Below are 26377 nucleotides of genomic sequence, written 5' to 3'. Positions count from 1 at the left end.
CCACCCACAGCTATAGCGAGCGGCCAGGAAGATGGACGCGATGGTCAAGACCATCGTGACCATCGGACTTGCAACAAGACCCTTGTGGTAGGATCTCGTTGCCACAAGTCCCAGTGGACTTCTTGCTCTTACAGAGCAAGAAGTCCACCCACTGACATCACTTGTGATGTCAGTGGGGCCGGCCCTAGACGGTAGGCGTTCCCATGGGAACGCCTCCATCTGGGCATCCATCCCCCCGGCCCGCCCACCAAAGGGGGTGTGCTGTCACTCAACATCGACAGCATGCCCCCTTTGTAGTGAGACCCGGAGCCACGGCTTGCCCGTCGCTATCCAGGTTTCGCGCATGCGCACGACGGAGCCGCCTCCGTCGTGCGCATGTGCATTGGGCCAACATCGACCCGCTTGCGAGCACTCATCGCTCACGAGCGGGTCTGAATCAGGCCCAGAGTCTCTCTTGATTTCTGTTCTTTTTCAGATGCTCCATGATTATAATTATATTCAGGCAGCATTAGATTTACTAAATACAAGCCTAGCCAGACCATTCATTATGTAGCTTAGGCTCCATGTTAGGGCCCAGAGTGCATGGTGGGGCCCAGAATATTCTATCTCATTTTCTTGTTGGGTTTTATATTACAAACAAGAGGGGGGAGGGGACCTGAAGCAGTATGTTGGCTACAGCTCTGTGGGGACTATTTCTGGTTGTGAATACAAGGACATTTTTTCTGAGTATAAATAAGAAAAGTCTATGCTCAGACATACAATGCTGCTAGCAGGGCAGTAGTATACTTATTGGACTTTCCATAAATTATCTGGACTTTCCATAAATTATGGAAGCAAGAAATAAAATTTCAATAATAACTCAATACTTTGGGGGTTTTATTTCCACTAATAGATCATGCAAATGTAGCAGTGTATACAGCAGTACATAAAAGTCATCATTAATATATATATGCTTTACCTTTGATTTTGCAGGAGTCACGGTACAGCTATTCTTACTGACTTCAGACCAGGTCCTGCAGACTGTCAGGTACCATGGCAGACAACACAAACCATTTGCCTTACTTTTTTGGAAACATAACACGTGAGGAAGCTGAGGATTACCTAAAGCAAGGAGGCATGAGTGATGGCCTGTATTTACTACGACAGAGTCGAAGTTATCTTGGAGGTTATGCTTTATCAGTATCACATGGACGTAAGTTTTACCACTATACAATTGAAAGAGAGCTAAGTGGAACATATGCAATAGTTGGTGGAATATCTCACAACTCTCCAGCTGAGCTCTGCAACTACCACACTTATGAAGGTAGCGGACTTGTCTGTTTGCTGAAGAAACCCTGTAATCGCCCAGCTAATGTTCAACCTAAAATAGGACCCTTTGAAGACCTAAAGGAAAATCTTATCAGAGAATATGTTGAACAAACATGGAATTTACGGGTAACCTCATTCTATCTTATCTTTGTCTGTTATTACTCTCTTTTTCTTAATAATTTATTCACAATTGTAAAGCATGTTGGCGCTATATAAATAAATGCTAATAAATAAATAATTTACTGTACTTCAAAGTAGGGATGTGCAGGCTCGGTTCTACTCGGTTCCGTTCGGTTCTTTTTACCGGATCTTATTGGGTTTCAGCTGTCACGAGTTTTGGATAGCCAATAAGATTCGGTAAAAAGAACCGAACGGAACCGAGTAGAACCGAGCCTGCACATCCCTACTTCAAAGCAAGTACATTGGCTATATTATATTCTGAATAAATAAAATATTGCATAAAAATATATAATCTAGGGGGGAATTCCGCTCTGCATATGTATCAAGCTCCAGAAAGCAAAACTTTCCTGAGCTTGTGCTCGATACATAGATGGCATTGCCTAATATAAACCTAAGGGCTTCATTCCACAGCATTCCCCAAGAGGGATGCAATAGGATCTGTCCTAAGGTCCCCACGATACGCGAATGCACAGGTTGATGGCCGTGCATGCACAGAGGGACTCCCGGTTCATAAACCCAGAAGTTCTCATACAGCAAAGGACAGCTCTTATCGGAAAAGCTGTCCAGTGCAATTGTAAATGCATAGTGTGTTAATAAACACCACTATGCATGTGGCAAGCGGCGGGATGTATCACATTCAAAATGCAATGCTTGATACATTCTCCCCTCAGAGCGAGAGAAAGTAGAGAGAGACAAAGTACCAACCAATCAGCTTCTAACTATAATTTTTCAAGCACAGCCTCTAATGTGGCAGTTAAAAGCTGATTGGTTGGCACTTTATCTCTCTCCACTTTATCGCTAGTGATATTTAATAAACTTGCATTAGTTATGCAGATATTTCTCATGTACAGTACATATATTTTAAAATATATATAAAACATCAGAAAATATGGAATCTCAGCCAAAATAGATGTCATTCATCTTAACAAGTCACAGACTTGTCTAATAGCCATATGACAAGTCTGCTTGTTATGATTAATTATTTAGATTATGGCATTTAGAATGAAATAATTTTTTTTTTTTTTTATATATACTAGCTTTTATTTTTTCATTCAAAGGGTGAAGCATTTGAACAAGCTATAATTAGCCAAAAGCCTCAGCTAGAGAAGCTGATTGCTACAACCGCTCATGAAAAAATGCCTTGGTTCCATGGAACTATATCACGAGATGAATCTGAGCAACTACTACTGAAAGGACAAAAGGCGAACGGAACTTTCTTGTGAGTAAACTTAACGTGATCTGTTCTCTTGCAGCTTCTAAAGCAGTGTTAGACAACAGACAGCCCTGGTGCATGTGTGGTCCTCCAAACCTTCACTTGCAGCCTTCAGCTCCTTCCTGTTTTGTTGTTATATTTATTCGTTAAGCTTGCAATGCCTGTTAAAATGGCCTGTGGATATGTTAGTACAGATATCATAGGCAAACGCAGGGGGGGTTTCCGTCTGCCTGGACCCCCTCCCCAGCCCACACCATGACTACAGTAGAAATAGTAATATAATAGAATTTTGCTAGTGTTGCATGTTCTTCTCAGTATCACAAATGAAATAATTAGCACCACCTGTGGATCTTTTAACATGTATCAGACAGTAATAAATAACCTGTGCACCAATTAGGAGATCTGGAAAACATGCACTATTAGGGATGCACTGCTATAGAGCCCAATATGTACATATATGTCCAGGGCAGTGCTAGGTTCTTCTGCTGCTCCTTCAGGCTTCCGGACTTGCTCCAGTAGTCTGGAATGGTGCCCACATTTAAAATAAAAACATTCAGCTCAGGAAGGATGGCCATGCTGCCGCATCTAATGGCTTATTGTGATCGCCGGCCCTGTATATGCTGGAATTATGATACACAATACTCTTTGTATGACGCATAATAAAATTGGTTGAGTACAAATTCTGCTCTCTTCATGGACTGGCCACACTCACTCTAAAATCAAGCATTTGGAAACCCCCCCTCTAGAAATCCTGCATTTGCCACTGGATATGTGTGTCTTTCATTTGAAAAATGTATTCATTTAATTTACTGCTAATGGTCCTATTAAAGGTTAGAGGGCCTGCCCAATACTACTTATGAATGAAGTATATCAGATTTAATAGAACCAATTGTGGAAATGTTTGCTTCTGTCTTGTCTGAGCAGAAATCAACTCCCCTGTGCATGATTTAAGAAATCCACAAAATATGACCTGTTGGTGGTATTTGAGGATTGGAGTTCAAAACCACTGATGTAGAAGAGTTATATCATTAAGATGAGTTGTTTTCATCAAGTAGTGATTTTACAAAATCTTTGATTTTGAAGAAATAGCGTGCACAGGTACAAAATAATAATACAACAGACATATAGTAAGGAAACAGTGTCCAGAAATAAACAACTAACAACAAATTGAAGTATTCAAATGATCAGGCCAGACAGCTAACTAGCAAAATGCAAGCTACTGTACCAGGAGTGGTGGAACTAGTGAGTGGTGAGCCCAGGTGAAACAATATGCTTTGGCATGGCCACCTTATAGAGGCAGAGAGGCAAAACGAGGGTAGAAAATGGGAGGGGACTCCTCCTACCCCTCCTCTCAAGGGGGAAAGCTAACCATTCTGTCACCCGTGGCAAAGAATCATCAGGATGCCCCCTTGCCCTAATGGATAGCAGTCAACCTTTACCTACATGACCACCATATAATACAGACAGTATAAATGACTGCAATGTACTACAGCATTAGTGACCTACATATAATACAGACAACATTAGTCACAGCCATAAACTACAGACGGCATAGTGACCTCCATATACTACAGACAACATTAATGCCCGCCATATACTACAGAAAGCATTAGTGATCTACATATACTACAGACAGCATTAGTGACCGCAATCTACTACATCCAGCATTAGTGACCTCCATATACTACAGACAGCATTAGTAACCTCCATTTACTACACACAGCTTTAGTGACCGCTGTATACTACAGACAGCATTAGTGACCACAATATACTATAGAAAGCATTAGTGACCACAATATACTTCAGACAACATTAGTGACTTCCATATAAGACAGACAACATTAGTGATCTCCATATACGACAGATAGCATTAGTGACTGCTGTAGTCTACAGACAGCATTAATGACCACCATATATTACAGACAGCAGTAGTGATCTACATTTACTACAGACAGCATTAGTGAGCGCCATATACTACAGACAGCATTAGTGACCACAAAATACTAAAGACAGCATTACTCACTGCCATATACTTCAGACAGCATTAGTGATTTCCATATACTACAGACAGCACTAGTGACTAGCGTTCCCGCTAGGTTATTTTAGCAGGGTGCCATGCCCTGCCCGATTTCAAAAGGCAGAATAAACACTGCCCTTTTGTCAGTGCCCCGTTAACACAACATGCCGGGTACCATCCCCACCCATGGGCCGCAGTGTCCTATGGGTGGGAAAAATTGTGGTGCAGCAATCCTGACGGTGAATAAATGCTATGTGCATGTGCATGGCATCTATTCACAGAGAGGGGAGAGGTTGGGGGCAGCTGGGCATGTCCATAAAGTGCTGGCCACGCCCCAAAGAGTAAGGAAAAGAGGACGCATCTTAAATACATACCACCTTTTCTCATGGTCATGCCTCCTTTTGAGGGGCACTGGCCTTCGGTGCATGCTAGAGTGCCCTTTCTATGGTCCAGCACCCTGCCCTGCACCAGACCTAGAGTGAACACTGAGTGACCACCATATACTACAGAGAGCATTAGTGACTTCCATATACTACAGACAACATTAGTGACCTCCATATAAGACAGCATTTGTGATCTCCATATACTACAGACAGCAGTAGTGACCGCCGTAGTCTCAATACAGCATTAGCAACCACCATATAGTACAGACAGCATTAGTAATCTACATATAATACAGACAACATTAGTGATTGCCGTAAACTACAGACAGCATTAATGACCATCATATACCACAAACAACATTAGTGACTTCCATATACTACAGACAGCATTTGTGACTGCCATATACTACAGACAGCATTAGTGACTGCCATGTAATACAAACAGCATTAGTGACTGCAATATACTACAGACAGCATTAGTGCATTAGTGATCGTCTTATATTAAAGACATCATTAGTGACCTCCATAAACTACAGGCAGCATTTGTGACTGCCATATACTACAGACAGTATTAGTGACTGCCTTGTAATCCAAACAGCATTAGTGACCACCATATACTACAGACAGCATTAGTGATCACATTATATTAAAGACATCATATATGACTACAGACACCATTTGTGAACGCCATATAATACAGACAGCAGTAATGACCACCATATAGTATGGACAGCATTAAAGACCAGCATTAGTGACCAAGATATACTATAGACATTTAACTCCTAATTACTGCCCTCAGTCTCTCTCTCTGTCTCTCTCAATTTGGAGTACTCTTTATTCCTCCATCATTAGGATATCATACCCTGATGATGGAGGAATAAAGAGTTCTCCGAAAATTTGGAATATACCTCCGTCTTGCTACCTTTTACTATCTGAGTATGTGATTCCTAATATGGAGGGCACTGGGGACTGTCATATTGTGTATTTGGAGTGCCGCCCCACTGGACAGATATATATACATATATATACACACATATATGTAATAGGTATACCACTCTTGGGTGTTCTGTCGTGCACTAATGTATGCATGTCTTGGTATGCATTGTGACGCACGAGGCTGAGGGCCGAATGCATTCAACCACCAGGGCGTGTGTGTATTTCAGAGCATGACCACACTCCCAAGAGTGCTATAGCTATGTTTTAATCTTGTCCCTGTTCTACGTGGAGAATAATATAGGGTGAAACAGATACAGAATAGGAGATTAAAAAAAATTCAGAATAGGTTATTTAATTTTAATTATTTTAATGATTAAATATTTAAGTGGATAACAGTGTAAGTGACTAAAACAGGTGTACATTCAGAATAGGCTGTTTAAATACTTGAACATTAATGACTGCTGTAACTGGAAGAGTGGTTCATTTTGGAAAGAAAACTTGTTGTACAGTGAATTGTACTGGCAGGAAGTGCTTATGCTTCTTCAGAGTCAAGGCTGGCATGTCTGCTCACTGTTTGCTGTGCTGGATTCTGAAGTGGCTGCTCAGGTAAGACGTGTCAGGTCCTTTGAATTATGAAGTAATTTTGGCATTTCTTGAAAATGTTTTGTTAGAAATGTTTATTTCAGTGAGGCAGTGATGTGCATTTCAGTGAGGCGGTGATGTGCTGCTTTTCTGTGAGCAGCATCTCTGTGAGAGATGTTATTGTTTATACTTGTGGAGTGATACAGCTGTGGCTTTTTAATGAGGTTTTGATAACAGTCTGAAGTAGATCAGCTGTAAAGTGTGCTGTCGTTGGGAAATATTGCATAGTCATGTGATCTAGTGTGTCCAATCATGTTGGTGGGACCTGTCTCAATATACCACACCATTATATATATATATATATATATATATATATATAAGACTGGACCCTGCAGTATACCTGCATCCTTGAAATTTTCTTTACATGCATCACTGATCTGAGTTGCGTCCAAGGATTCAGCATCAGATCATCTGCAATCTCTTTGGCCGTCTGAGTGTACGTGAGGTCATGCAAGCTGGCAAATGAGTAAAAGAGGCCAGGAAATCTCTGTCAGCCGATGGAGATCCTGGCCTCTCCACTCCCCCCAAATGGTGGCAATACACGTCCGTTTAGAGAAATGGAGGCCGTCGCTGCCCCGTTCCCCACCCAGAAATGGTAGCAGTCTGTCAGTCACTGACAGTCTGCTACTGGACTGCTTGCTGGCGCACGCACAGATTCCCGATAATTGGGAATTTGTGTGATCCCTGTCACTGCGTCCATATCTAGCAGGGCTGCCATCAGGGGGAATGCAGGAACTGTCCCATTCCCGGAAAGAAGGGTGCCCACAGTCGCACTGTGTGGCTGCGATCCATCTCCCCTGCTGTTTATAATCGCAAAGCTTTGCCATGATCGAAGATTGGGGATTTATTATGGTGTCTGCCACAGTCTGAATGTATCAAGTGGAATTATCAAGTGCTGAGCTGCTCATGAGCCTACCAGAGTGTTACAGTGTGTATGAAGCCAGACCATCAGCCCCAGAACTTGTGTAATTTAAGAGTGTCTCAGTTTTATGGGATTGTGTCACAGTATGTGGCCCTAACGAAGTTCAAACCTAGGCAAAAACCTAATCCTGGTCAGACTACACCACCATGGCAAATTTGGTGGAGCTAGGTACAAAACTCTGGCCGTGTGTAGAGGACAAACAGACAGACAGTCACACACACTTTTTCACTTATTATATACTAGCTGAAGTATCCAACATTGCCCAGGTTTAAATGTTCAAGTTATTAAGTTTTATTATGTGATGTATAAATCCATCCAGTGGAAGGCTTAGAACAGACTCCTCCAGGTGAAGGTTCTGCCCAGCGTACACCAACGGGAGGTCCGACCGGGTCCTCAACCCCCTAGTATGTCTTCTGGAATCCAAACTTACCAGTCTGTGAAGTTTTTGTCCAAATTATGTGATGCCATCCATTAATGGAAGGCACAGAACAGACTCCCTGGGTCAAAGTTGTTTCCCGGCGCACTCCGCCGTGAAGTCCGACCAGAAACCCAACCACTCCATTAGGCATCCCAGACCAATTGCCACTCATCTGTGGAGTTTTCATCCAAGTCCTTCAAGTGGAAGGCCCAGAATAGGCTCCCCAGGTCAAAGTTCTGTCCAGCATCCCCAGGCAGAGGTGGATCTACTGTGAAACTAATGAAGCTTAAGCTTCAGGGCTCCTAACCCCGGGAAGGGCCCTGAAGCTATTTTTTTTAAATGAGTGATTTTTTCAACAAAATCAATGGAGTTTTTTAAGTGTCTATTATTAAAATAAAGTTATTTTAGTGATAGAATCATAAGCCAATGGGTTGAAGTACGTATTAGAATACTTAGAATATGCTCTACAGTAGTGCATGTAGGGGGGGTTTCTGAGTACCCAGCACCCGCCCTGTTCAGTACTGGCTGGCAGACACCCTAGCTACAGCTCTGACCAGGGGATGGCTCTTGTGAGCCAGCCGGGCACAGAATAGCTGCTCTCAGTGTCACTGCTGAGTGCAGTACTGCCAGGTGTCACTAGATGCCACATCTCCATTTGTGCTGTCCCATCTGCCAGAAGTCAGCTCTGAGGTGCTGACCACAAACTGATAGCTGAGCTGACTGAGCGATGGCATGCAGCTCAGAAGCGGGAGCACACAGCATACATGTGGGAGAGACCTGACTCAGTAGGATTCCAGAGATCAATATCTGGGATCCTAGAGAAGAAGTGAGTAAGTTTTGGTTTTGTATATGATCAATCTACAGTCTCTCTGAGGGGTTCCTACTTCTATCTATCTATCTATCTATCTATCTACAGTGTCTCACTCTCTGGGGGGTTTCTACATCTTTCTATCTACTGTATCTACAGTCTCTCATTCTCTGGTGAGTTTCTACATCTATCTATCTATCTATCTATCTATCTATCTATCTATCTATCTATCTATCTATGTACAGTCTCTCACTCTCAGGGGGGTTTCTACATATATTTATCTACAGTGTCTAACTCTATGTGGGTTTCTACATCTATCTATCTATCTATCTGTAGTCTCTCACTCTCTGGGGGGTTTCTACATCTCCGCCATTTGGGCCTCAAGGTCCTTGCAAGGCCCTTTTGACCTTGTTGAATGTTGCCCTCTTGTTGCTGGTTGCAAATGGACCGCCATAACAGTTCAAGCTTCAGGGCCCCAAAAATGTAGATCCACTGACCGAGACCTCAACTCTCTTGTATGTTTTCTGGGATCCAATGTTACCACTCTGTGAAGTTTTTGACCAAATCCATCGAGTGGAAGGCTCAGAACAGGCTCCCCGGGTCAAAGTTCTGCCCAGCGTACACCAACGGGAGGCCCAACCGGGACCCTAACCCCCCAAAGCAGTGAGGTGGCATACGGCACTATCAAACACGCAGAGACTCCAAAATGAATCCGCTGTATTAAAATGTCCTGAAACGTTGTATTTATCTTGGAGTCTCTGGATGTTTAATATTCGCCTTTAGACGGAAAAATTTTGAACTCTCACGATGCATTTCATCATAAAATAGGTGAACTTTTTGCTGCACTGTTGAATTTTTTGTAAATTAACATTTTAGCATTTTGTCAGTTTAGTATATATATATATATATATATATATATATAGTGATGCTGTGGGGTAATTAGCCCTGTAGAGTAGGGTCAGTGGTGCTGTGATTAGGTGCACAATTAGAGTCCACACATTGCGTTCCAGTAAAAATAAATGAAAATGGTGCTTTACTGAGAGCAAGGAAACCAGTAAACAGAAATAGAAAATAATAAACAACCTAGCCCTCTCTTAGGGCACTAGCTCACATCTTGAACTCTCTCTGCAGAAGCAGCTAATCTGCATAAAAGTCTCTCACAGTCTCTGAAATTGGTGGTCCTTCCTGCCACATGCAGGACTGGACGCTGGCCTCCTGGCCTGGTATAGCTTCCTTAGCTTGTTGGCTGCCGCCTATCACAAGGAAAGTGTCAGAGGTATAGGGATCTTCCTGCCTCCTTGCAGGTATGATCCTGACCACCTGGTCTGCTTCACTCACACTGCAGCCCCACCTGGACTGTCTGACTGTGTCCACCAGCAGCCTCCCTCAGGCTCTGGTCATATGGCAGCCATTAGGCATCTCCCCACAATGCTTTTCTACTCTGTGTGGGCGGATCTGTCCTGCCACACACAGAATCTGATGCTCACCAGCACCATCTCTAGTGATACTGCCACATATCCCCCTTCCCAGCTTGAAACCCCTGGGTTCAGCTACATGGGATGAGGCATTCACATTGCGAAGTCCCTCTTCATTATTCACAGAACCATCTACCAGATCCAAGATCATCCAGCCTCTGGTAATTTCTGGGGGTCGCATCCTCCAAGTTCCGGAGGTAATTTTTCTCCTTTATGGTACCAATGGTAGTACTTTATTTCTTTCTGCAGTACTTGAGGCTCACCCTTGTGTACCGCAGCAGGCATTAAGAACTCGAAGTAACTTTTACCAAAGCGACACACTTCCTCTTTACTCTTGCCACTCAAACCTATTAAAGGCACATCTTTTGGAAAATTTCTACTTGTCACATCTTTAACCTTCAGCCTTAAAGCCCTGTTTTGGCTACTGGCATACTTCACTGATGGCACCTTGAAAGAAGAGGAGCTAACAGTAACTGGAGAGTCATCATCACAACTTCTGGACCTTGGCTTTATGTCAACCGACCATGTACTGGCAATGCCACCCTCAGATTCCGGACTCTCAGAATTAACTTTCTTCAACGTACTGCTTTGCACTGCAAAACTGTGCGATTGAGTCACATTCACATCACTCTGAATACATGGCAACAAGAAAGTCTCATCATTTGAAGCCATCTCTATCTTCGTAGACTTTTGTACATCCTGCACCTTTGCTTGATAGGTCATGCGATCATCATCTGTATATGTCAGTTCTTTATTATCAACTTCGGACACAGTTTTGCAATCTGGACCTGTGCCCCTTTTGGAGGACTTCATACCCTCAGCTATCACAGTGAGCTGAAAGTCACTGCAAGGAATCTCATCCACGTTTCCAAGACGGACCTTTAGGGAATTTCCCAACTCCGATACTTCTGTCCCTTCTTGTACACTGGTATCATTAATGAGGACAACTCTATGGTCCCATTGCTGCTGAAAGACATCATTCTGGAACATCTTACTAAGTTCCCGCAATTCACTGTTTGTCCGCTGCTCATCACACAAGACACTCTGCACCAGTAGCATATCACTCTGCATGCCAGCCTTTTCAGGATCAACCTGTAACAATTGCTGCTTGTGTTTATGTACTTCTGCAACACTGGGTTCAGCGAAGACATCGGATGCCATTTTAGGTCCAGAATCCAGCTTCAGAATGTTATTTAACTTCTTTTCCTCTTCTGATTTTCCTACTACCATGTGGAACTTTTTCTGAGCCATAGACAGCTGCTCTTCTAGATGGGCAATTTTCACCATGGCGCTTTCCAACTTGCTCTCAGATTGCAGTAGATTGCACCCCACAACTTCATGTTCAGCAAGTCTCAACTTTTGTATAATTATTTCAGATTCTGCCACGTTTAATTCACTTTGCAACTCAAGTTCTTTGGTACTCCTCTCCACTTGGAATCTTTGCAACTGGTTCTGTGTACTTAGCAGACACTTCTCAAGGTTCTCACTCTGTTCTTGCAACTTCCAAGTCCTGCCATGGGCAAGGTTAAGCTCTCTCTCCAAAGATTAACTTTGCTTGTCGGCTTTATGCAGACTTTCCTCCAGGAATACATTTCTTTCCATCAGACATTCTGAAACTGCTTTAGCTGCAACTAAATTGGAGTGGAGAGTTTGTACTTGCTCCTTACAGCTGACTTTAAAACGGATCATCTCCATCTCTTTTTCTTCATGGTCTGTCTCCCACTGAGTGCGAGTCTGCAGCATCTGGAGACACTGCTCGTTTACTTCAAAAAAACTTTTCCGCCAGAGAACTTTTCTCCAATTCACAGTCTTTAAGTTTTACTTGTGTGGACACAATTAAAGAGTCTTTTTCCTTTAACACCAGAGTCAGATTCGCCACTTTCACTTGCATGCGCTCTGCATCACTTCGATACCTCTGAACACCTTCTTTCAATTTTTCCACTTCCTGCTGATGTACCACACACTTTTGCTGCAATTCAACAACATCTTGCTCTAATATGGCATTCTTTGCTAGGAGCACATCATTCTCATACTTTGTAACACATTTGAAATGTTTAGCTTCCTCAAGGCGTTCAGACATAGCTGCCAATTTGAGGTCTGTCTCTTTAAGAACTTCACATTTTTTTTATTTCTTCCTGCTCAAATGCCATTTTCAAAGAGAACAATTCACTCCTTAATTTATTTTCATCTTGTTCATGAACATTTCTCTCATCAGCCAATTGTTCCATTAAGTCATCAATCTTCCAAGCATACTACGCATTGCTTTCATTCAAAACTTTATGCATACTGTTAAATTCTTCCAGGCTGATATAGTCCTCTCTGGACGGACCTTGCACCATACACTGACCACTTTCTTTTTGCGCCTTGAGCTTTGCCCACTGTTGCTTGTTGGCTACTTGCTGAGCTGTAGTAGCCAGCAGCAAGGCCTTCACCATGTCATCCATGTTGTCTCAAAGAGGTAAGAGTGAAGCAGAATTTGACTAATAATCATTGGATGACACCTTCATGGGGAAAACGGGACAATATTCTTTTCAGCCGCAACAAATTGGGTGTCTGTCACTTTAGGTTTAAGGTTTAAATGCTTTTTTTTTTTTTAGCACATAGTTTTTAACTTGTAACACTTGGCTTTCAAATTTATACACTTCACAACATAACACAGTAACTGCTTTGGTTGTCACTTGGATCAACTTTGATTGCAATGAACAGCATATAACAAGTCTCTTTCCCTTTAATTGCAAAAGAAAAAGTCCAGGACACAGAATAGCACACCTTGAAATTAACGAGCAGGTCCTGAGCATTCAGCAGAATATACCACTTTTTCTTGCAGGTTTTCAACATTAAAGGTTACACACATTTCTCTTCACAGACAGTATATACTGCATAACTTGTCATTTCAATAAATTTGCACACCTTTAACCACTTAACTGACAAATTCTTTTTCCAAAAACCACTCCAAAATTGTCGTTTTATTTTATGATTTAATTAGGTCAAAAACATCATTTTAAACTTATCCATCACTATTTTGTTTGAAAAAAATATTTTTTTAAAACAAAGTATGCCATAAAAATAGCATTTTTTATGTTATACTGTAGTGATGGCTATTGACAGCTGTACCATCGATGGGAGCCATCAATTGTTTAGCGATTGGTCGAGATCTGTGTAGACCACAACTGCCGATGTTTCCTAAACATCGATTGAGGGTTGCCATCGATAGTGCAACATTGATGGCCACCAGCAATGGCAAACCACTTGTTTTCAGTCAGGCCATCAATGGTCGGATGCCATCCCTAATCAGAGGATCTGTGGTATCTATCGATATATATATATATATGTATACAGATATATATATATATAAATAAAACTGCTCCTGTTTACACACACACATATATACTCTATATATATATATATATATATATATATATATATACACACTTCTATATACTTTCATTTACATATACATATTTGTATATATATTAGGGGTGTGCACCGGCCACTTTTCGTGTTTTGTGTTTTAGTTTTGGATCTGGATCTTTCTTCGTGTTTTGGATCTGGATTGGTTTTGCCAAAACCACCCTTCGGTGTTTTGGGTTCTGGGTTTTGTGTTTTGGATCTGGATTTTTTTTTTAAAAAGCATAAAAACAGCTAAAATCACAGAATGTGTTGATTTTTCTGCTCCTATGCTATTATTAACCTCAAAAACCTTAATTTCCACTCATTTCCAGTCTATTCTGAACACCTCACACCTCACAATAGTGTTTTTATGTCCAAAAGGTTGCACCGAGGTAGCTGGAAGACTATGCTAAGCGACACGAGTGGGCGGCACAAACACGTGACCCATCTAGGAGTGACACTGCAGTGGCAGACAGGATGGCAGTTTGAAAAAGTAGGCCCCAAACTGTACATAATGCAAAGAAAAAAAAGAGGTGCAAGATGGAATTGTCCTTGGGACCTCCCACCCACCCTTATGTTGTATAAACAGGACATGCACACTTTAACAAACCAATCATTTCAGCGCCAGGGTCTGCCACACGACTGTGGCTGAAATGATTGGTTCGTTTGGGCCCCCACAAAACAAGCTGGCAATTAATCTGTCCCTGCACAAACTGGCTCTACGGAGGCAAGATGTCATCCTCATCCTCCTCATTCACTGATTCCTCACCCTCTTCAGTGTTGTGTACATCCTCATCCTCACAGAGTATTAATTCGTCCCCACTGGAATCCACCACCACAGGTCCTTCTGTACGTTCTGGAGGCTGGTCTCCCTGGAAGAGTTGATAATTCATTTTTATGAACATTTTGTGGAAACAACCTCCTACGCCTTTTGCTGACAAGGTTCCCGGCTGCACTGAACACTCTTTCGGAGTGCACACTGGAGGGGGGGGCAACTCAGGTAAAATAGAGCCAGTTTGTACAGGGGCCTCCAAATTGCCTCTTTTTCCTGCCAGTACATGTACGGACTGTCTGACATGCCTACTTGGATGCTGTCACTGATGTAATCCTTTAACAGACAGACGCACGCTTGTCGCTGCTGCTTTGAGGATGCAGGTGCGGCTACAGCCCACACAATTCACAGACAGAAAAAAAAAGAAGAATTTTTTTATTGTTTGTGGAGTGCACTTTGAGGGTTACACCACCCTTTAACAGACCGACGCACGCTTGTCGCTGCTGCTTCGAGGATGCAGGTGCGGCTACAGCCCACACAATTCACAAAGACAGAAAAAAAAATAGGAATCTTTTTATTGTTTGTGGAGCACACTTTGAGGGTTACACCACCCTTTAACAGACAGACGCCTGCTTGTCGCTGCTGCTTTGAGGATGCAGGTGCAGCTACAGCCCACACATTTCACAAAGACAGAAAAAAAAAGAAGAATTTTTTTATTGTTTGTGGAGCGCACTTTGAGGGTTACACCACCCTTTAACAGACAGACGCACGCTTGTCGCTGCTGCTTTGAGGATGCAGGTACGGCTACAGCCCACACATTTCACAACAAAGACAGAAAAAAAAAGAAGAATCTTTTTATTGTTTGTGGAGCGCACTTTGAGGGTTACACCACCCTTTAACAGACAGACGCACGCTTGTCGCTGCTGCTTTAAGGATGCAGGTGCGGATAAAAAAAGAAGAATTTCTTTATTGTTTGTGGCGCGCACTTTGAGGGTTACACCACCCTTTAACAAACAAACGCACGCTTGTCACTGCTGCTTTGAGGATGCAGGTGTGGCTACAGCCCACACATTTCACAAACACAGAAAAAAAAGAAGAATTTTTTTATTGTTTGTGGAGCGCACTTTGAGGGTTACACCACCCTTTAACAGACAGACGCACGCTTGTCGCTGCTGCTTTAAGGATGCAGGTGCAGCTACAGCCCACACATTTCACAAAGACAGAAAAAAAAAAGAAGAATTTTTTTATTGTTTGTGGAGCACACTTTGAGGGTTACACCACCCTTTAACAGACAGACGCACGCTTGTCGCTGCTGCTTTAAGGATGCAGGTGCGGCTACAGCCCACACATTTCACAAAGACAGAAAAAAAAGAGGAATTTTTTATTGTTTGTGGAGCGCACTTTGAGGGTTACACCACCCTTTAACAGACAGACGCACGCTTGTCGCTGCTGCTTTGAGGATGCAGGTGTGGCTACAGCCCACACATTTCACAAAGACAGAAAAAAAAAGAATTTTTTTATTGTTTGTGGAATGCACTTTGAGGGTTACACCACCCTTTAACAGACAGACGCATGCTTGTCGCTGCTGCTTTGAGGATGCAGGTGCGGCTACAGCCCACACATTTCACAAAGACAGAAAAAAAAAGAAGAATTTTTTTATTGTTTGTGGAGCGCACTTTGAGGGTTACACCACCCTTTAACAGACAGACGCACGCTTGTCTTTGCTGCTTTGAGGATGCAGGTACGGCTACAGCCCACACATTTCACAAAGACAGAAAAAAAAAGAAGAATCTTTTTATTGTTTGTGGAGCGCACTTTGAGGGTTACACCACCCTTTAACAGACAGACGCACGCTTGTCGCTGCTGCTTTAAGGATGCAGGTGCAGCTAAAAAAAGAAGAATTTCTTTATTGTTTGTGGCACGCACTTTGAGGGTTACACCACCCTTTAACAGACAAATGCACGCTTGTCGCTGCTGCTTTGAGGATGCAGGTGTGGCTACAGCCCCCACATTTCACAAAGACAGAAAAAAAAGAAGAATTTTTTTATTGTTTGTGGAGCGCACTTTGAGGGTTACACCACCCTTTAACAGACAGATGCACGCTTGTCGCTGCTGCTTTAAGGATGCAGGTGCAGATAAAAAAAGAAAAAAAATTTTATTGTTTGTTGCGCGCACTTTGAGGGTTACACCACCCTTTAACAAACAGACGCACGCTTGTCGCTGCTGCTTTGAGGATCCAGGTGCGGCTACAGCCCACACAATTCACAAAGACAGAAAAAAAAAGAATTTTTTTATTGTTTGTGGAGTGCACTTTGACGGTTACCCCACCCTTTAACAGACAGATGCATGCTTGCTGCTGCTGCTTTGAGGATGCAGGTGGAATCTAGACGGGATTTGGAACCGGGGACACACTACCTCCATGAATTGTCTAAATCCCACTGCACTAATGGCGGATACCGGACGCACGTCTAACACCAACATAGCAGTCAAGGCCTCAGTTATACGTTTTGCTTCAGGATGACTGCTGTCGTACTTCATCCTCCTCGCTAGGGACTGTTGGAGGATCAATTGTTTTGTAAAAGTAGTGGTGTTCCTACTTCCTCTCTGGGATGATGAACAACTCCTAGCAGCAGCAACAGCACTAGGAGGAAGTGGTTCTTGATCTTTCCCTATTTTATTTTTATCGGAGAAAGTTTGGTCCTCCATTTATGTTATATTGATATATACGTGCGGCTAAGGCGCACACAAACACAGAAAATATTTTTTTATTTTTGCTGGAGAGTAGTGCACTTTGTGGCTTACACCACCCTTTAAGAAATGAGCCAGCCAGCTCTTTACTTATGGGACACAGGCGCACGCTTGACGCTGCTCCTTTGTTGCTGCAGCTCCTTCACACACATTGATCACCTAGTGATCACTGTAGATCCGAAGCCACAACGGGCAGGTGTCCCGCTAGTGGCCCGGATACACAGCAGCAGCGGCGTCTACCAGAGCCGCTGCTGCAGCTCCTTCACACACACTGATCACCTAGTGATCACTGTAGATCCGAAGCCACAACGGGCAGGTGTCCCGCTAGCGGCCCGGATACATAGCAGCGGCGGCGGCTACCAGAGCCGCTGCTGCTGCTCCTTCACACAAATTGATCACCTAGTGATCACTGTAGTTCCGGAGCCGCAGTGGGAGGGTGTCCCGCTAGCGGCCCGGATACATAGCAACAAGAGCGGCTACCAGAGTCGCCACTACTGCTTTTTACTGAAGGAGGTGGAGACGGCTGCCCAATCACTGCTGGCCACAGTGATCAGGTCACAGCAGCAGCTGTGGCTAAATGAGCCGGGGCTGCTGCTTCTATGGGAGGGGGGTTGCCGACGGTGCCCGATCACTGTGGCCAGCAGTGATCGGGACACGCTGGAGAGGCAGCCACACTTGCAGAGGGACCAGAAGGTCCCTCTGATGTAGGCGGCTGCGGGAAGATTAGCTTCCCACAGCTGCCTAGTGGGCATTTCTGACTGGTCGTGTCAGATGCGACCATGTCAGGGAAAGCCCAGCCTGGTGTGGTCGTATCTGATATGACCGTGCCAGGCAAGTGGTTAAACCATGATTTGCAGATATGCATAAAACTTTTTCATGAAATACTCCAACAGACTTTAACTTTTTCTCTTTAGCAGAAAATATACTTGCAACTTCACTTTTGCTGAACACTTCAAAACTTCTGTTTCTGGCAAACTTTGCCTCTCCCATAAGCCAACAAGTCTCCATTACTCTTCCTTTCTAAGGAAAAGTGCACAATTGCAAAGAATATTTTTTTTTAAACACTTCACAACAGACTTCTCTTCACTCACCACCTTGACGAGCCTTCCATCACTCAGCTGCAGTGAGCCTCCTTTGGAGAGTTCAATTATGTAGTGCAATAAGCATCCATTTGTATTTTTTGCATAGAACCTTTATACAAAGAATCTTTTGCCACATTATCCATCATATTGTGATGTTGTGGGGTAATTAGCTCGGTAGATTAGGGTCAGTGGTGCTGTGATTAGGTGCAGAATTAGAGTCCACACATTGCGTTCCAGTAAAAATTAATTAAAATAGTGCTTTACTGCCAGCATGGAAACCAGTAAACAGAAATAGAAATTAATAAACAACCTAGCCCTCTCTTAGGGCACTAGCTCACTTCTTGAACCCTCTCTGAAGAAGCAGCTAATCTGCATGACAGTCTCTCACAGTCCTTGAAATTGGTGGTACTTCCTGCCATATGCAGGACTGGACGCTGGCCTCCTGGCCTGGTATAGCTTCCTTAGCTTGTTGGCTGCCACCTCTCACAAGGAAAGTGTCAGAGGTATAGGGATCTTCCTGCCTCCTTGCAGGTATGATCCTGACCACCTGGTCTTCTTCACTCACACTGCAGCCCCACCTGGACTGTCTAACTGTGTCCACCAGCAGCCTCCCTCGAGCTCTGGTCATATGGCAGCCATTGGGCATCTTCCCACAATGCTTTTCTACTCTGTGTGGGCAGATCTGTCTTGCCACACACAGAATCTGCTGCTCACCAGCACCATCTCTGGTGATACTGCCACTATATATATATATATATATATATATATATATATATTTATATATATATATATATATATATATATATATACAAATCAATAAGGTTTGTGAGGTGAGTATATCATAGTCCCTACTTGGTTTTCTCTGTAATTGAAAAAGATGCATTGTATACGTTGACAGCATTTCGCCACTGTTAAGTTCGACAAACACACATGCACACAGACATATTATATTTGTAAGTTCTCTAAATACGTAGAAATTCTCTGTGGTTTCTTAGCTGGTAAGAACTTTGCATATCACTTCCTGTACTGACCAGTGGTTAGAAGGAAGCTGTTTGTCACAGAGTGAAAATGACATTAAACACATAAAGAATAATTATGCTACTTTGGTTTCAACTGACAAATAAATTAAATGATTTGCCATAAAATGTTTTTACATTATATACGCAGATACCGTGGATCATACTCTGTATATATTGCTAATACTAAAGAACATAAACATATACATACTTGCAAAGTGACCTCAAGGCAGCCACTCGCTCGGCAAGGCATAAGCACGCCCACTATGTCTTGGCGAGCGATCACTTTGTGTTTACAGGCGCCCACCAGCCTGTCTTTAGCCGCCCACTAGCGTACGTCATCTCCAGGAAGTATATTCAACCATCGGTACATCGGGTTCCATCGGATCTGACCGCAGCGCTTGCGGTTGACTGCACCCTACCGCAAGCACTGCGAGCACTTCAGTGTATTTTTCAACCAGGTGACGTGTACTCTGACACTGCCTGTTAATTATGCACGCTCCAGAAATGGCGTGGAAACACTCTGGCACGCCTGCGTCCACAACTCCACTCCCCCGTTACTACTGCCCTGCCCCTGTTACCACCCATAAACAGCCTCTCCTGTCACTCATTCCACTGGGCTGCCTTTGCAGGGCGAGCAAGCAAAATCTGATCGCTCGTACTAGTTTGCGCACGTGCACTGCGAAATACATGCATGCACAGCACATATTAGCAAACATCGTCTGCAACGTGTGGCCGCTTGCTATCGAGCGGGTCTGAATCAGGCCCTATGTTTGCTTTCTCTCTATTGAGCTAGTGTATGTAGGTCACTTGTGAAGAATAGCCAATGGACACTGCAAATTCCCAGGGTTTGGCAATGGTGTGCTTAGATTATACTCTAATGAACTTTAATGCTTAAGTCTACCCTCCATTCTCAGTTGGTGCCTGTGCAACCCAGAAGTGCCAAGCAGTGGAGATTCTAAATAGGCACACTGTACAAACAAGTTAATGTCACATAAAAGTCCAACTCTCTACCACTTTAGTACCACCAGCAAGGAGACATTGGGCTGGAGAGGTGCCGTCTGCTCCATCTGCCGGGCAATCAGAGACTGGAGCTCATTCCTGAGCTCCACCCACCGGCTTGTGCAGTGTGTGAAGGGAGAGTCGTCATGATGTCTCTCCCATAGTGCTGAGTGCGAGGAGCTGCCAGATGGTGGCAGGAGCAAGAGTGGGGTTCACGTAAGTACAATGTTGTGTTGTGTGTCTACTACTGTGGGCATTGCATAAGGGGCACTACTACTGTGGGCATGGAAGCGGTATGAAATACCGCCGGCCGCATGGCAGAGCCTGGCCGACATCAGCAGAGTTGCCGGCGGCGGAAGCCCGACAGTGCTGGAAATCCTGATCGTGGATAGGTAAGTACTAACTAACCTAACCCCCTAACCCTCCTTAGGGGTGCCTAACCCTAACCTCCCCCCCAAGTGCCTAACCCTAATCCCCCCTCTAAGTGCCTAACCCTAAACCCCCTTCCCCGCTGCCTAAACCTAAGTCCCCTGGGGGGGTGCCTAACCCTAAGTCCACCCCGGGGGTGCCTAACCCTAACCCTTCCTCCCCCTAGCCTAACCCTAACCCTCTGGTAGAAAGCGTACTTTCACAATTCTAAGACAATAGGGAGTTCAAATGTGCTTTGTGCTATGGAGCAGGAATTTTGCTATTCAATTATTTTTAGGGTGGGACACAGGCTACTGTGTTTTGCTCCTTTCTTAAAGCTTTGCAAACTATGCTAAATAAGTGCATGCTCATCTGTATTTTCCAGTGTAGTGTAAGTTTACTGATTCTATTTTTATTATTTTCAGAATAAGAGAACGGGACAGTAATGGATCATATGCTCTGTGTTTGATACATGATAGAAAAGTCTCACATTATCGCATTGACCGAGATAAAACTGGAAAAATGTCAATACCAGAAGGGAAAAAATTTGACACTTTATGGCAGGTATTATATAATAACAACTTGAACATAAAATAAATATAAACCATATAATATGTTATTATGCCCTATAAAGTATGCTTTGTATTCCTCTATTGTTGGTAGTATTTGTAAACACATGTGAGTAATGAATATAATATTTTTATTTCACATATCCTCCAGTTTTGTGAACACGTGGGTGTCAGTGATTTTGAATGTGATTATATTACTGTGGAAAGCACTCAGGGGTAGATGTATTACTTTGGGAAACACTCAGGGGTAGATGTACTACCTTGAAGAGAGAGAAAATGGATGGAGATAAAGGGCCTGATTCAGAGCCGGACCACCCACAGCTTATGCGAGCGTCCATGATGATGGTCGCGATGGTCAAGACCATCGCGACCATCGGGCTTGCGACGAGAGCCTGCGGTAGGGTCTCGTGGCCACAAGCCCTAGAGTGATTTTGGCTCTATCAGAGCCAAAATTACTCCCACTGACATCACTAGTGATGTCAGTGGGGGCCGGGCCCAGACGGTAGGCGTTCCCATGGGAACGCCTCCGTCTGGCAGCCATGCCCCCGGCACGCCCACCAAAGGGGGCGTGCTGTCAGTCACCATCGACAGCATGCCCCCTTTGGTGCGAGACCCGGAGCGACAGCTTGGCTGTCGCTTTGCGAGTCTCGCGCATGCGCACGACGGAGCTCCCTCCGTCGTGCATATGCGCATTAGGGCACCATCGACCTGCTTGCGAGCATCCTACGATCGCGAGCGGGTCTGAATTAGGCCCAAAGTACCAACCAATCAGATCCTAACTGTCATTTTTCAAACACAGCCTGTAAACTGACAGTTAATAGGTGATTGGTTGGTACTTTATCTTCATCTATGTTATCTCTCTTCAAGGCTTAGGGCCTGATTCAGAGGCACTCGCTATTTGCGAGCACTCGCTCTGAATCAGGGTGGATTTATTTTTTAAAAAAATCTGCCTCCAGGCCGCTCGCATTGCTGTGAGTGACCACCCACAGCTTGTGCGGGCGGCCTGGTGATGGTCGCGATTATCGCAACCATCAGGCTTGCGACGAGACCCTTGTGGTAGGGTCTTGTCCACCGCAAGCCCAAGTGAACTTCCTGCTCTACTTCGGGAACGCCTCCGTTTGTGCAGCCACCCCCGCCCCCCCAACCCACCTACAAAAGGGGGCGAGCTGTCGATCAACATCGACAGCTGCCCCGTTTTGCTGAAAGCCCCGAGCGAGTGAAGTTCTCACTCGCTCCGGGGCTCGCTCTTGCGCACTGCCCAGCCATCAACCTGCTTGCGAGCGGGTCTGAATCAGGCCCTTAGAGCCCTATTTACTAGAGATGTGTGGTTCAGTTCTCCAGAAATCTGAATCCAAAAGAAATTAGTCCAGATGAATCTGAGTTGCGGTTCTGATCTCCTGAGGAGATCCTGGTAAAACGGAGTTGCGGTTCTAATCCTTTTGGAGTCTGGAATTTGGATTTTAAGTCCGAATATTGTTTTTTGGATTGCATAAATTACATAATTTTAGCTGTTTTTAAAAACTTTGATCTATTTTTTTTTTTTTTTGGAAGTCCAGATCCAAAACCATAACTCTTGAGGGTGGTATTGCAAAATCAAAACCAAAACCGAAACACAAAGATGAATCCAGATCCAAAAACATAAACAAAACCAAAACACGTGGGTCAGCGCACATCTTTAGTACATATGCCAATATGCAACCGTAACATATAAAAGTTGGAACTATTTATTTAGCAACGAGAGTACTGACAATGCTATGCAATATTTATCTCTGAAAAATAATAAAAAGATGAGTGTAAAACTTTGATTAACCTGAAGTAGATCAGCAAACGAACACAATATGAGTAATTGAATACTGAGCATGACTTAATCCATCTTTCACTAGAGCTAGTGAGTAATAGGGGAAATAGACAGAAAAAAAAAGTATTTTCAGGATATAGGAATAGCTTGAAAATACTGTAGAAAAAATTGTTAAATATAGTTTTTAAAAAATATTGTTTCATCCTGTCTACTTATAACAGGCATTTCCATAAATGCAGATCAACATTATAGCCCTACATCAATGGTTGGATGCCTATGTATCACATATTGGTGGTACAACAAATAAAGAGGAATATAGCTAACGAGGTTGACGGTTATGAAAAGGACAAGAGGAGGAGAGAAGCCATTTAACAAATTTTTACATTTCAGAAATGTTGGCAACTTACAACAAAATAATATATATTACTAAATAGTGGCGAAAGAGAGATGTAGCCACTTACAAGTTAGGAATTCATCATATTGCCTCATATGTTAATAAAACTTTAGGGGCTATCCTTTTAATTAATACATATATACTGTATTTTGTATATAGCGCATTTGATCTAAATTTGTTTTACTAATGTATACTATCATAGGTATAATTTACTAGGACATTTACTAAGTTGTATTTTAAAATTTCGATATATGTAGTGGATTCATGTATTTTGAATACGTTTACATAACGTTTTGACTCTTTATTGCTTCAATTATTTCGGATTTCACAACATGTATAGCAACTGCATAAGTGTTCATTATATATTTCTATCATATTTACTATTAGAGAGGACTAGAGGGGGAATTTAATTGTTTTCTGAGCTGCAATAATGAATGGGTGCCCAACGGAGCAATTCAATTGTTCTGGGTGCTAATTAATTATCTTGCTTGTCACGGGCCAAATAGACCAGGTTTAACCTGGTAAAACAGCTAAACCCATCTAACACCCAGGTTAGCTTACACAAACTGCAGTTTGGGCGACAAAAACTAGAACTTTTCTTACATTCCCGCTCGCCACCTCAGGGGGGGAATTTAATTGTTTTCTCTGCGCTTCGATAATTAATGGGCACCCAAAAGAGCAATTCAGTTGTTCTGGGTACCCATTAATTATCATGCTTATCACAGATACATAGACCGTGTTTAATAGCATAAACCGGCTAAACCCATGTAAAGTCCTGGTTAGCTCACCAAACAGAAGTTTGAGCACCTAAAACCAGGACTTTTCGTATGTTCCTGCGCACCTTCTCAGGAAGGTGCGAGCCGCAACACGTCCACCCGCGGCATTTGCGCCAGAATGGAGCAACAATTGAATTGCTCCGTCAGATGCCTAGTAATTAGTGTGCTGCATAAAACAATTGAATTCCTTCCAATCTGTCTTATTGCAGACTTACACCTACTAGGGCAGACAAGTAATGCTGGTACAATACAAACATAAAGTATATAATCCTTGCGCCAAACTTGTTCCAACATGTAAAACGTCTGTGTATAAACGTCCTTGTAAATAATTCATGTTCCCACTCCTCACTGCGGGATACAATATTACTCATTGATATGAAGTTACTCATAGTAACTTCATATCAAGGTATCTTTGTCTAAATACCATGAGAATATATAGCATGCAACAACATACATAGAAATACATACAATTGATGCTCACGTTTGCTTACATGGAATAGTCTCATGAAGACATATCACGGTATCTTTACATTCACGGGATAAGTCCTACATGGGGAACTCCAGTATGTGAAAAAAAGAAACTTCCCATGCAGATCCTGTTTTACCAACTTCTGGGGTGGAGGTCAAACAACAAACTGTTCCTTGGTCCTTGTGGATTTCTACTAGGAAGACACGTTGTGAAATCTTGCATATTTTCCTGGGAGTTTGGCTCTGTTTGGTTTCCTAAGATTACATGCTTTGCCCACCAGTTGATACTGATATAGATATTTGTTTCTGTTTTCATTTGCATATTACCTACTGAGGAGAATCCTGCAGTGAGGAGTGGGAACATGAATTATTTACAAGGACGTTTATACACAGATGTTTTACATGTTGTAACAAGTTGGGCGCAAGGATTATATACTTTATGTTTGTTTTGTGTTATGATTTGACAGGATTTAGGGTGACTTGTTTTTAAGTATAGTTTGCTGCCTTACTTGTTGCGCCCAGGTGCAGTTCCATCTTTATACCAAGTAATGCTGGTAGCAAAAGCAAGTTGACTCTGCAATCACCATCATAATCAGTGACCGCTATCTGTTATTATTATTACATTTAGGGTGGGATGTACTAAAAGGAAAATGCGGTCTTTCGGAAGAGCTGTGCTTTGCAATTTTAATCGCAATTCTAGGTACACACCGGCATTATTAACTCCGGTATGTACAGAACTTGATAAGTGGCGGGATGTACCGCATCCAAAATGTGATGCATAGTACATACTGCCCATAGTGCCTGATTCTGAGTCAGGTGCAAAATGGCTGTATTTGCATGGTGCTTGGGGAAGCCAGATTTACTACCTTATGCTAATGAGAGTTCCTTCCACTTTTTTTCTGTCCACAGCCGCTATTGTCATTAGCATCGGCAGTTGCACCAGCCCTATGCTAAATGGAAGAGATCTGTTTGAAATTGAAACTGTCTTCCCTACTCCGTACGCCTGATTCAGAATACTGTAGCATGGAACTCTAGCTACACACCCACTACAACATTCCCATGATACACCCGCAAGACAGAACAATTCTGTGCGCTTGCATTGTCACCACCCAGATAAGCCCAATTCATGCAAAGCGAGATCCAGCAATTATCATTCTCAGAATTAGACATACATAAACAAAAATGACTACATTTGGTATTAATATGAATTAATATGTTTATTATTAGTAGTGATGATAATAATAATAATAATAATAATAATAATAATAATAATAATAATTTATGTACTTTTTATTCTCATTTAATTAATCATTAATTTCCAAATGTTATAACTTTTCAGTTGGTTGAACATTATTCGTACAAACCTGATGGACTTTTGAGGGCACTAACAAATCCATGTCCTCGATATAATGCTATTTTCAGTACAACTGGTAAGTGTTATTTACAGTACTTTAATTCAACATTTCAAATGTAGCAATATTTTGTAGCAGAGCCAGTCCCTCTAGGCACATGATGCCCTATACAATCTTAGTGGACCTTGGAGTGTTGCATTACCTACAAATTGAATTAAATTAATTATAGGGGAAGGTGGGGCTAGTTGTTACAAAAATACAGAAATTCGAATATCTCAAAAATCTTTGATAGCAAGCAAA

The 26377-nt window shown here is 42.8% G+C and overlaps 1 protein-coding gene across 1 annotated transcript in view; it reads left to right on the top strand.

Annotated features, from left to right (window-relative positions):
- The first annotated feature begins 1017 nt into the window (after positions 1-1017).
- The window catches only part of SYK (spleen associated tyrosine kinase), a 67874-nt gene continuing 42514 nt past the window's right edge, over positions 1018-26377 (top strand). The window contains exons 1-4 of the mRNA XM_088470255.1: positions 1018-1434; positions 2547-2707; positions 21146-21284; positions 26065-26161. Coding sequence (XP_088326381.1) covers positions 1033-1434; positions 2547-2707; positions 21146-21284; positions 26065-26161 — 799 coding nt within the window. The 5' untranslated portion in view covers positions 1018-1032. The remainder of the gene's footprint in view (positions 1435-2546; positions 2708-21145; positions 21285-26064; positions 26162-26377) is intronic.

The sequence above is a fragment of the Taudactylus pleione genome, unplaced genomic scaffold (assembly GCF_031769625.1).
Source record: "Taudactylus pleione unplaced genomic scaffold, aTauple2 ptg000095l, whole genome shotgun sequence".
Lineage (NCBI taxonomy): Eukaryota > Metazoa > Chordata > Amphibia > Anura > Myobatrachidae > Taudactylus > Taudactylus pleione.
The sequence above is the reverse complement of the archived record's forward strand: the minus strand, read 5'-3'. Positions and strand labels throughout refer to the sequence as shown.